General features: G+C 46.5%; 1 protein-coding gene across 1 annotated transcript in view; it reads left to right on the plus strand.

The window, feature by feature from the left end:
• Positions 1 to 462: 462 nt before the first annotated feature.
• USP37 (ubiquitin specific peptidase 37) overlaps positions 463 to 12,245 on the plus strand; it is a 31,412-nt gene continuing 19,629 nt past the window's right edge. Inside the window, exons 1-9 of the mRNA XM_010155483.1 lie at positions 463 to 618; positions 4,072 to 4,243; positions 4,779 to 4,879; positions 6,136 to 6,317; positions 6,676 to 6,750; positions 7,616 to 7,713; positions 9,537 to 9,621; positions 10,541 to 10,702; positions 11,169 to 11,300. Coding sequence (XP_010153785.1) covers positions 463 to 618; positions 4,072 to 4,243; positions 4,779 to 4,879; positions 6,136 to 6,317; positions 6,676 to 6,750; positions 7,616 to 7,713; positions 9,537 to 9,621; positions 10,541 to 10,702; positions 11,169 to 11,300 — 1,163 coding nt within the window. The remainder of the gene's footprint in view (positions 619 to 4,071; positions 4,244 to 4,778; positions 4,880 to 6,135; positions 6,318 to 6,675; positions 6,751 to 7,615; positions 7,714 to 9,536; positions 9,622 to 10,540; positions 10,703 to 11,168; positions 11,301 to 12,245) is intronic.

Genomic DNA, 12,245 nt, shown 5'->3' on the forward strand with positions numbered 1-12,245 from the left:
ACCGTCCCGGGGACCCCCGGCCGGGCCTCTCCGGGTGGCCGCGGCTCCCAGCCCCTCAGGAACCAGCTCCTTCTTCTTCTTAGGCTTCCTCCCAAACTTTGCTTTCCATCGCCCTCCGGCTCTTTTTCTTTACTTACGTCTGTTTGAAGTTGCTTTAAGGATTTGCCAGCACTTCAGTCACCGGATTGGCTCTGCTCACCTCCCAGCAGGGAGGAATCAGTGCATCGCTGCCCGAACGGGGGAGATTTGATGAGTCTGAGTTTCCTTCACTTGTGTCGAACTCTCCTTCGCTGTGTTCACACATACCGGCAAAACAGCCCTACCGAGCTTCTACAAAAACTTTAAGCCACGCATATCATTCTGTAGAGATTATTTGGCCTGCCTAGTTATAGATTTCTCCTTTTCAACAGGTTTCTGAGGTGGAGTGCGCTTACTCTTGTTAGCTCTGTTCCGTGCGAAAGCATGGCTCCGCTAAAGGTGCACGGACCTGTCCGGATGCGCAGCATGCAGACTGGGATTACCAAATGGAAAGAAGGGAGCTTTGAAATTGTGGAGAAGGACAACAAAGTGAGTCTAGTGGTTCACTTCAGTGTTGGAGGAATTCCAAAGACGTTTCAGGTACATCAAACGTTAAGGCTTCTGTTTGAGCGGTGCGTGGGTTGTGCGCTTTTGTCAACAGCTGTCCCTTTCCAGGCTATTAAGTGTCACGCAGACTTCCCTCTGTTTCTTGTTCCTTTTTCCCTGAACGCTAATCCCTTTGTATAACTCTCCTGTAAATTATTCAGGTGTATTGTTAAAGGATCTGCCAAGGTTGACGTTGAGATACTGCTGAAGGGGAAGAACCAAAAAGGAGTTAGCGAAGCATATAGCATCGTGGCTCACGTGTTCTGATTTTTGAAACTTGTAGCCTTTCTGTTACTGGTACATTGGCACAATCTGGAGGTGAAGATCCTGGCTGCTTTGCGCTAGCACTTTTCTCAGGTGAAGAGTAACGCTGCTAGCACACTTACAACCTTTTGCTTGTTTACACAAGGCTCTGCTTGTGCAGTTGTTAGAGTTTTAGGTTTTAAATGTGCCAGGCAATGCGGTTTGCTCACTGGAAGGCTGATGCTGATTGCCATTACAGACTCTCTCTCAGTATTCAGCTTAAATTGCCTTTTTTTCATGCTGTAGTTGTTTTCAGCTCAGCCTTCCTAATTTTTTTGTATAAAAGGCCCGAAATCGGAAGAACACGAAGGAGTGTTTTTCCGTAAAAAATTTCTATCTGATTTAAAAATGCATAGAGGATATAGGAGCAGGTGGAAGAAAAAAAAAATCCTGTCCTGTTTAGCAAATCTAATGACCTAAACTCATTTGAATGTTGGCTTCTGCTCTTCCGTGCCATGGTTATTTTTCACTAGTAGTGTTCACCAGACCTTTCCGTGAGCCGTTCCTGTCTGTGTGCGGACTCGGTGGAAAAAAGTCCACTTGATTTTTTGAAAGATCGGGTTTTGCTGCCTCAGTGGGCTGAAAAGTCTCAGCAAAGAACCTGGCAGCCTGTGTCGCCTTAGAATCAAGGCGTGAGAAGATCATCTCCTGCGGATAGCTCCCACCTCTCTTACTGTGGACTCGAAAAGAATCATCTGCCTTCCCGCACGCGATGCTGCGACCGCACGTTTGAGCGAATCCAGCGTCGGACCGCGTCGCTTCTGAGAAGAGCGAAAAAAAATGGTGCTCGTTCTCATGCGCTTCTTTCTGCCCGGACGCGTGTCGGCGTGGTGTGACAGTGACTTGAAAGGTGGTTCCGTGGGGAGGATGAGCCTATAGAACAGCTAACTGCGGCCTAAAGGGGCAGGTGTTGCGCCCGGCCTCCTGCATCTGCTGGCTCTGGTGCTCGTCCCATCTTTCTGTCAGCTCAGTGGGGGGTTTTCACGTGAGTTAATTTGGGGATAGCACCGCACCTGACATCCGGTGAAGGGTGGTGTGGCACCACGCAGCTAGGACTGAGGCAAAGGAGGAGACGTGCCACATCTTTACACCGATTCTTTTTGTTTGGGTGGTGGTTATTTTTCAGCGGGATCTGCTTTATGGTCTTGTCCCTCTTGAAGCAACACAGACACCAGCACGAGAGCGTTGGTAGGAGCACGCAGCGGGCAGGGAGAGCTGCCCGCCCCCTCGCGCTGCCGGCTTGGGCTCGGGTGCGGTTTGTGTGAGCTGGCCCCAGTCTGTCACGGTGCTCTCGCGAGCTGCCTCGGGTGCCACAAATTCCTCATAATTGTGCTTCAGAAGCAGCATTCCCTTTTTCTTGGGAAGTTGCTCTGGGAGAACTGTGGGTGATATCCCCACCTTTCTTCACTTTTCTGTCGCGGAACATTCGGATGGATCCGGGGTTGTATTTCTTTCTGCAGCTGCGCCATCAAATTTCTTAGGTCAGGTGGTATGTTTTACTGGTGTTTCAGAGCTTTGACTGTCCTAGATAATGTATGAAGAGAAATATTACATTTACCCCCACCTCCCGAGACTTTGTGACCCTGCCTGGTTCGTGGCAGGTGCATGGAGAGTACGGATGGAGCCCTCTCACGATAGCAGTTTGAGTCGAAATAGGTTGTTTTGCCCTGGGATGGTGAAGTCAACTGTACTCCCTTTGCTCTGGGCTCAATGTTTTAAGAAAGGATGAAAACTTTGGAGCCCCATTTATAGATATTTGAAGATTTTTTTTAGCTTATATTAAAAAAAAAAAAGCCCACCCACAAAAAGCACCCGAAACACAAGGTTTGACCCCAAGGAGTCATTTTCTCACCAAAATAAACCCTTTGTTTCCAACTGAGGTAATTTTCCAGCCTCTCTTATAAACTGCTGTTGGGTCTAGAGTGGTTTTCTAAGAACCTAGAGATCTGCGTGGAAAAAAAGAAGTCTCACCGACGGACGTGGGGTGCCTTTTACTATCTCAGCCTTTGGTATACCCGCACAAATTTAAACTAAACCGGGGAATTTTAATTTTCAATCTGCATACAGTTTGAAGGAGATGAGAGGTTCTGGAGCAACGCTTCGCAAAACTCTGGTGCTAGGGTGTAATTAGTGTTCGTGGCTGTTACTTCATCATCGTTACGTAGAGCGGCAGCATGCAGGTCAGACCAGGTTAGAAGCCTGCAGTCTGATGGGCAGTGTTTCACTCGTGGGCAGTGCCCTGTGACCTTGGCTGTGGGGTGCAGTCTTGTACAGAGCGTTGGGCGTAGCGGTGTACTGGCACGGGGGTGGTTGAGTAGTTAGTGCCTATCTTAGCCAAGGCTAAAGAAACAGCAGCACAATGAAGAATTAAGCCAAAAAGGAGAACGGATTTGAAAACCAAGAGTACGCTTCGGCGTGTGGTGTCACACTTACACCAGTCTGCAGACATGAGATGGTCTTTTGCTTCCTCTGCTTGCCTGTGTGGGTAGCAGAGCTGTCACTGAGCAGCCACTTCTTACAGGTCACTTAGCAGTGGTGTAATAAGGTAGCAGAGGCCTTGTTAGGGTGCACAATTCCTGTTAAAATCATTCTTGTGCTCGACCATAACCGTGAAAGCTTTGACACTGCTCAACTGTTGGAATGTTGGATGTATACTAAGCGTGTTTCCTACTGACAGCTCCCTTGGTGCGTTTGTTAAAGCGGTGTCAAATCGGTCTTCCCTGAGAGCAAATTATAAAGTGTGCAGAAGTTTGTACTTATGATTTCAGACTGGGGGGCGGGGGTGTTTCCATGTTATTTCAGACTTGCTGTGGAAGTTTCGGACAGGTAAGCGGGACTGTATGAAGCTCTTTATTCCTTTATGGTCAAGAATAGCACACTCGAGGGCAAAGCAAATTTTGGAAAGCTTATCCAGGGGCAGAGGGACTGTTGAGCTGTGGTGATACTGTCCTTCCCGTTCTCTGCTTACAAGATCACTGTGTTATTTAGCTAGACTGAATGTTTGCTCAGAGCGGAGCAAGGGGAGCTATTCCGGTGGGAGTGCCTCTTGCCCTCACTCTCGATCTCAAGTGTTGGGTTTCACTTTGTAAGTGCTTTGGCCTTTTAAAGGTGGATTTATGTTTATAGTCACTTTCTTGTTTCCAGCTAAGCCATAACATTAAAACTGTGACCTTACGACCAAACGGTAGAAAACTGTGCTGCCTGATGCTAACGCTAAAGGATACCAGCTTCCTGACCATTGATAAGGTACCCTTTAAGGACGCCAACGAAATGCGGATGTATTTGGATGCAGTCCATCAAGACAGGCTTCACACTGGTAAGCGCAGTTGTAAAATCATGTTAATAACAGCTTGGAGGGGGGTCGGTGCTGCGCTTTCTTTTTTTTTTTCCCCATCTTTGACTATTTGTCCTCCTTGTGTTACTTGTTTTTGCGCTTGTCTAAATGTTTCCCTCTGGCCCTGAACCCTGGTTTTTGTTTTATACCTTTCTCACAATGTACCTTTGTCGTGCTGAACGATAAGCAGAGGTGGAGCGTATAAGAATTGTTCATGCTGTGAGTGTCTTGGTGTTTGGAAAAACTCTTGTCTGTTTATCACGTGTGCACAGTCTCTTCCCTTTTTATTTTAACTCTTAAGGGTAGGGCCTTCACTGCCAACTGAGTAAATGACCAATATGAGAGATGTCCATAAACGTGTGCTTATGTCTGTGCACTCAGAACATGGTGCTGTCTGTTGGCAAGAAATCTGGGGGGTCCCTTCCAAAATGAACTCCGGCTAAATAACATCTTACAGTTAAGAATGTCAATCAGTTAAATGGCGATGAAATCAAATGTGTTGTACTTTTCCTGTCAGTTGGGAAACCCTCTCAGGGATCTGGCAGCTTTGGAGGTGTGCTGGGCAGCAGGACCACGCAGAAGGAAGCTAATAGGCAATTCTCTTATATAGACAACCAGGTTTGTTTAATTGTTCACGTTTTTCCTCTCCTTTAATTTGATTTCATTCATTTCCTCCTCTCGTTCTTACTGTGTGTTGTAATAGCACTGTAAATGCTCACTTTGCATCCAAAGCCTTTGCCATCTAGAGGGCTCGGAGCAGATGTACGCGGGGTGGCTGGCGGTGGCGCGTCTTGCTCGTGAGGAGCCATGTGTTCTGCACGAGCAGGAAAGGTCAGCACCTGGCTGTGGGAGGCGGAACGCGTTCTGCGTGCCGAGCTATCAGTCAGGCAGAGAAGCAGCAGAAATAGAGAGAAAGTGCATGATTTAAGACTTGTTTCTCACGTAGTTTTTGCATATCCCTGTTTATACTCAATGCTTTACCTAGCAGCTGAATATCTTCTAGTCAGCACAGCTCTTAATGAGTGTAGCAGACTTCAACCAAATTATGTATTGAAAAGCTGCTGACCCGGTTTTGCATCAGTTACTGAATTTGGGACGCTCTGCTCAGATTTTTGGGTAAATTCTGCAGACTTTGCCCCAAACCTGGTGTTCCTTCAAAACATTCCCATATTTCCTGTTCTCCCTGTGTAACACAGATTTTGCGGTGCATCTACCGACTTTAACTTCCCGTGTTATCTCTGGGAATGTACTTGCATTGCCACCCTGAGGGAGAACAGTTTTGACGTTGTTCCCAAACAAATTTTCTGTGTTGCTTAAAGGCAGGCTCGCAGTAAAAACCTCGAAGGCTGTGGGTACAGTGGTAAGATGAGACACCTTTAGTTTTCCAGTCTAAAATTGACCAACATTCCTTAGTCAGCCAACGGTTAGCTCTTCCCCTTGCGGCGCGTGCTCGGCCCGGGGCTGTCGGGGGCGGTGTTCTGCCTGCGTGGGGTGTGATAACGGTTTTGTTTTGTGGGGTTGTTTTTGATACCACCCAGGATTGATCTGGAGAGAGTTAGGAGTCGTGCCTTGGGTTTTTTTTTTTAACGTCAGGGCACGCAAAGGAGATTTTAAAAACTAAAGTTCAATCGACCTAGCGTTGGAAAGTGAGAAGGGAAATTAGTTACTGCCCTGGTTTTATGTTTATGGCCTGATTCAATGCAGCCAAAATTTCACCTGTATGTAAAACTCTCTTAATCTATTACAAGTAGGATTTTTCTGCTTTTGAACACTACGCTGCAGCAGGTGGTGTAAATGCTAGATCAGACTGAAGATGGTCGTGGTTTTCACTGTTTTCGGTTGTCTTCCCGGCCCCCTCTGCTCGGGTTTTGCAGACTCCTCCCAAAAGAGTGACAGTGGAAAGTAAGGAGGAGAATCCGTTTCGCAAGGTGCTGGGTACCCCAGCGAGAGCAGCTGTGAAGAATTCAGCTGGGACTGGAACACCAGGCAACAGGGGGAGCGTTGCGACATCGCCTGCATCGTCAGTCCCGCACCGACCGGGCTTGCTGGAGAGTCGGTAGGAGTGCAACTCTCTTGTTATGATATTGTTAGGATTTAGCTTTCTGTAGAGCTGCAGGTGCTACTCGGTACACCTAGAAGTGAGACAGGAACACGTTTCTTCCTCTGGTTTGGCTGTTACTTCGAACAGGGTGTTAATAGATGCTTTTCTAGCCTCTGGCTGGCGCTGGCACTAGAGCTTTGTGAACAGCCTAGGAGGTGGGCAGACCAGTGTCTTCTCTGTGTGGTGTTATGAAAGTGGAGATTGTGGAAGATGGGTGCAAAATGCACAGAAAGCCTTGAGGAGTTGAGTCGGAAGAGGATCGTTTACTGGCCTTTCTGAAAGAGTGACCCTTCAAAAAATTTTCTGTCATCAGTGAAAAGAGGAAAAGAACACAACCTCCAGGTTCAGAAATGAGTGAAGATTATCCCAAAGAGAACGATTCTTCCACGTAAGTGACCATTGTTTGTGGCTTCTGATTTTAAGCTCTTTGTTTGTTCGCAAAGGTAAATTTTTCTGAAAGGACAGCTTGGCTGTTTCCTGTCTCGGCACCATGCTTCAGGCCAGCCACCAGTCAGCTTCTGAACTCACTGGGTGCTTCCGATGGGGTTTGCGTTCAGGATTAACGGGGGAAATACAGCCTGCTCTAGCGGTGTGCCAGCTCCTGCGGATCAACGCAAACTTTGTGTCACCCTCCCTTCGCTGTAGCGGTTGATCCGCAGGAGCCGGCACACGCAAACTTTGTGTCACCCTCCCTTTGCCAGTCCAGTTAGGATTGGCATCTGTGCTATCCATGTGTAGCGGTAGGAGCTGCTGTCATTGGTTTCGCTTTGCCCCTTCTCAAAGCAAAAGTCATAATGGGGAATTGCCTTTGGAGAATAAGCTCCGTGGGTTTGAAATCACAGTTAACCCTAAGTTTAACCATGGGTTTAAACTGAAAGCAGGGAGGTTTAGATTGGATATCAGGAAGAAGTTCTTCATGGAGAGGGTGGTAAGGCACTGGAACAGGTTGCCCAGAGAAGCTGTGGATGGCCCATCCCTGGAAGTGTTCAAGGCCAGGCTGGACGAGGCTTTGAGCAACCTGGTCTAGTGGAAGGTGTCCCTGCCCAAGGCAGGGGGGCTGGAACTGGATGGTCTTCAAGGTCCCTTCCAACCCAAACCATTCTGTGATTCTACGATAAGTAAGAAGGGTTGTTTAAATGAATTGGTTAGACTCACCAGGGAGTAAAGTTTAACTCTTCGTATGCAAGTATTCCAGGTGATAGGAGAGAAAGGCTTTGAAACACGTTGTACTCATCAAGCAGGAATATCTGTAGGAATAATAAAGCCTTGAGTGATCCAGCGTGGAAGTACTTGAACAGTAGCAGGGAGAAACAGTTGAACCTGAAGCAGGCAGAGGAAAATAGGACAGCAGGTAAAAAAAAAAAACCAAAAGTAAAGCCAGGCGTCACCTGGCTTTGACCAGTACAGTTTTACCCCCTTGATATTAGTCACTGCAGAGGGGCTTTTCCTAATGTGTTTTCCCAGTGCCGCTGACTTTCTTGCTTCCTACAGAGCCATATAGGAGATGCAAACAACTCGCCTTCGTTTTCAAAGCCTGTCCCTGACCTTTACACTTGGGTGCCGACACCAGCCTGTGCGCCGGCTTGTTTGAAAATTCAACAGGCACCTTCAAACTTTGCTCCGAGCTGCCCTTTCCCTGGGAAGGGGATTCCTGTAAACACCTAAGGATTTCCTTTTTTTACTTGCTCGCTTATTTATTTTTGAAGCTCTCCTTTGCTGTTAATGCCCACGTGAACTGTAGGCTGGTTTTTGTGCTGAAAACGTCTACAGTTTGTGTTTGCTTCTGTATCTTTTCCCCAGAACTTAGAGGGGGAACTCATTGGGGTTAGCACTTTGTTCTGTTGGGTCCTGGTGCGTGACAGGGTTTTTCAGACCCTACAGAAACACTGACAGTTATGTGCGTAAGCTCGCCAACAACACCGTTCTTCAGTTTCACCAGTGAATACTGAGCCTCTTTCCCCATAAAAGGGAATGCGTTCAAGATCTTAGCTTTATGGGGGATGTTCCTGAATGCATTCCTTGCTCTAGTGCTGCTCCCGTGGCACACAACATGTTGCTGCAGGAGTCAGTAAGGTGAATGTTCATCTCTGAGTGATAACCTGGTTTGCTCTTTAGACTCAAAATTAGAATCTGGGAGACCTTAGTGCAGCCTTCCCATACCTGAAGGGGCCTATGAGGAAGTTGGGGGGACTTTTTACAAGGGCCTGTAGTGACAGGACAAGGGGCAATGGGTTTAAACTGAAAGTGGGGAGATGTAGATTGGATACCAGGAAGAAGTTCTTCCCGGAGAGGGTGGTGAGGCTCTGGAACAGGTTGCCCAGAGAAGCTGTGCATGCCCCATCCCTGGAAGTGTTCAAGGCCAGGCTGGATGAGGCTTTGAGCAACCTGGTCTGGTGGAAGGTGTCCCTGCTCATGGCAGGGGGGTTGGAACTGGATGATCTTTAAGGTCCCTTCCAACCCAAACCGTTCTGTGATTCTAAGTTCAGTTAACAGGATTGCAAACTTGCTTCCTACATCCGCATGTTTGAAAATCGCATGGCTCAAACCACTTCAGGCTGGGACAGAAGCGAATGATTATTCATTTTCCAAACTAAATTACGCTGTGCTTCACCGTAATCGGTGGTTTTTTGACTCCTGAGAGCTTTTTTTTTTTTTAATGAGGCACCGTCTGAGGCCTTAGTCTCAGGATCTGGCACGGTGGTATCAGAACAATGAAACAATCATCTTTTTCCCCAGGCATGTAGTGACTCGCTGCGAAGATTCTCTTCCCACTCCAAACTCTTTTCACTCATGCATATTTGAATTTTGGGAGCGCTGTGTTGGGAATCATTAGTGAGTTTTCTGTCATGTAGCCTGTATATGTGAACAGGAGGTGGATATTCATTGCCTTTCAGACAATTAAGACCATTCCATGACTTTTTAATGTTTTGTACTGCAATTTGGGTTTGATGGAGATTATGGTATTAAATTCAATTAAAACTCCACCATGTCTTTATTTGCATATGGTTAATATTCACATCAGTGTGTGTGTGTTAGGGCTTTCCCAGCCGCTTCTGGAAAGCAGTATTTGAGGAATTTTAAACCTTTTGTCTAAATATTTTTAAACAAGTGGTTCTGTATGAATAGCTGAGTTACCTGGAACTAAACAATTGGTGTCTCTTTCTGTTTTTCAAGGTATTTTACCCCTGCAGTCGTCATCCTTTTATGGTAGTCGGTCCTCATCGAAAGAGTACTCCACTGGCAGTTCCACCCTGGACAGGTAGGGCTGATTCACTAGCATGAACTCTAAATGACAGTTCTTTCCCAGGAATTAGGAGCTTCAGTTTCCTGTGTGTTTTACAACGTGGTATATAGCTTGTATGCATGAAACGTGTATATATTTCCCCTCACACGCACACGGGAGTTGAATCTGGGTATTCAGCGTGGCTACAATTGCTCTAGGTGCATCTACAAACTCCAGTTACTGCTTGCAATAGGTGGACTTTCTAAAATCACTCAGGTCTATTCTAGTCATTGTAAGTGATCCAGATGATATCTAGACTCTAGGTGGCTCAAATTCTATACAAACTCTGGAACTTTAGACTGAATCCATTGCTCCTTTTTTTCCAAGTAGATAAATGGCATGAAACTCTATATTTTAACAACAGTATTTTAGTAACACTGAATCCTGCTGAGGTTGGGATTCTGCTGCGTTAGGCGCTGCGCAGTCAGTCTGTCAGCCTCTGCCCTAGATCAGTGAGACACAAGATGAAGGAAGAAAAGAAGCGTTGCCCATGCTTCCCACAGGAGGGACTGACGTCCCAAGTGGTTAGGTAACAAGGACAAGAGGATGGAAATGAAGACACTGGCCCAGATGTGAATTTTGTTGTACCTTGGGACCGGTGGTCTCGCGCTACGCGATTGTTCTTCCTCTCGTCGTACAGCGTGGGGAAGTGTTAAATAGCTTAAAGACGCGAGACCTGGCTGCATGCACACACCGGGGTGTGTAAGGAGACTTCACCAGACATAGTATTTCCGTGTTCTGGAAGGAAGCTTCCTCTCTTGCTCTATGATATGTGCCAGTACTCTTGCGTGGCTTTTCCAGTCTTCTATAGTGATACGGTTCTGGTGTCACAGACTGCAGCTGTTTAAGGAAGAACGTTAGAAATCTTACATTTCTTATCCTTTTATGTTTTTAGGTCTAGTGTATCCAGCCAGACCCCTTCAGCCAAAAGAAGCCTGGGATTTCTTTCTCAGCCTGCACCTCTTTCTGTTAAAAAAATGAGATCCAATCAAGATTACACAGGGTGGAACAAACCCCGAGTGCCCCTTTCCACCCACCCTCAGCAACAGTTACAAGGGTAAATCTGATTTTCTTGATCTCGCATCCACACTTTGATCATCAGGACGTGCACGTTCTTGGTGTAATTCTTCAATGGAAAAGAAAAAAATCCTGAAATTAATGCACAGTGAGACAGGGAGCACTTCACCTGGTTCGGAAAAATGTGTATTCTTAGGTTGACTTCTTGAGAATTTTAGGGATATAATAATTGCGGGTAACTCATGTTCCTTTCAGGGTTCGTTTCTCTATCTGGTGTATATACACACATTTTTAAACAGTTCCCTTGCAGGAAATCATGGTGGCTTTCCTGATAAATGCCACCTTCTGGGAGTTTTCAGTTTAGCCTGAAGGGCGGGCGGGAGGGCAGCTCCGACGAGAAGCTCTGGGGAGTAAGTGGGGTGGGCGCCCTACCTGTTGGTGGTGCTGTGTGTAACGCTGGCCTGTTTGCACCCTGTCGTTCGTACCGTGTCCGATCTTCTTTTCAGGTTTTCAAACTTGGGGAACACCTGCTACATGAATGCCATCCTGCAGTCCTTGTTTTCAATTCAGTCTTTTGCCAATGATTTGCTCAAGCAGGGTATCCCGTGGAAAAAAATTCCGCTCAATGCACTTATCAGGTACAATTCACCTTTTGGGAAGGGTGTTTTCTCTTTCAGTAGTGAGCAACTAGTTCTGTAACGTTGAAGCACCTTTGTAGAGGGTAATTTGCATAGGTAGATAATCAAAATACAGTGATCTCTAGGATTCATGTTGAGTTTTACTTCAGAAATAGGAAGTAGGCTCTTAAAAATTACAGTAACGAGTTGCAGGCAGTCTTTCATACCTTCTGCTGGATTTCCAGTGGCAGGGTGAAATGCTGCAGAAGAAAATGCAGGAAACTGCAAAACAAACAGATGCAGAATAACTCCTTTTTAAAACATTACCAGCTAGGGTTTAATCTGGTCCCTGACTTCACCCTGACACGTGAGGCCTTACGCCTTTTTGGAGAACATCCTTTGTCTAGTAGCTGTGGAGAGTGGTTGTGTTCTGCATGCTTCGTTTTTTTCTAAATCCAGCTGCACTCTCAGTTCAGTCAAACCTCATGTGAGAAACTCCAGAGGTTCCTGTAATATTTAAAACTATTTTATGTGAAATTTTGAATTCCCGTGCCATCCATACTCTGTTGTGTGTCTATCAGAAAGGCAAACTGCTGCGCTCTGCCTTTGGGGGTTTTTATTGTATATGCTCTTGCGTACCTCGTTTCGTTTCTCTCCCTAATCAAGACTGAGGATTATCAGAACTGTTTCTGCTTCCGCTTCATAGCGTCTTATGTCGTTTGGGGTCATTTTTATTTTTGCAGTGTCTAGTGGAAGGTGTCCCTGCCCATGGCAGGGAGGTTGGAACTAGATGATTAAGGTCCCTTCCAACCCAAACCATTCTGTGATTCTGTGATCTTGAACTCTTCCTATGCTACTGGGGATCAGGGGTTGGAAATGTCCTTTCCCTAATTTTCATAGAAAGACCTCTGAAGCTAGTGCCCCGTGTAGGTAATGATAAACTGGGGGTAGAGCTGGTGCCGGAGT

Source organism: Eurypyga helias, unplaced genomic scaffold, assembly GCF_000690775.1.
Source record: "Eurypyga helias isolate BGI_N326 unplaced genomic scaffold, ASM69077v1 scaffold31337, whole genome shotgun sequence".
Lineage (NCBI taxonomy): Eukaryota > Metazoa > Chordata > Aves > Eurypygiformes > Eurypygidae > Eurypyga > Eurypyga helias.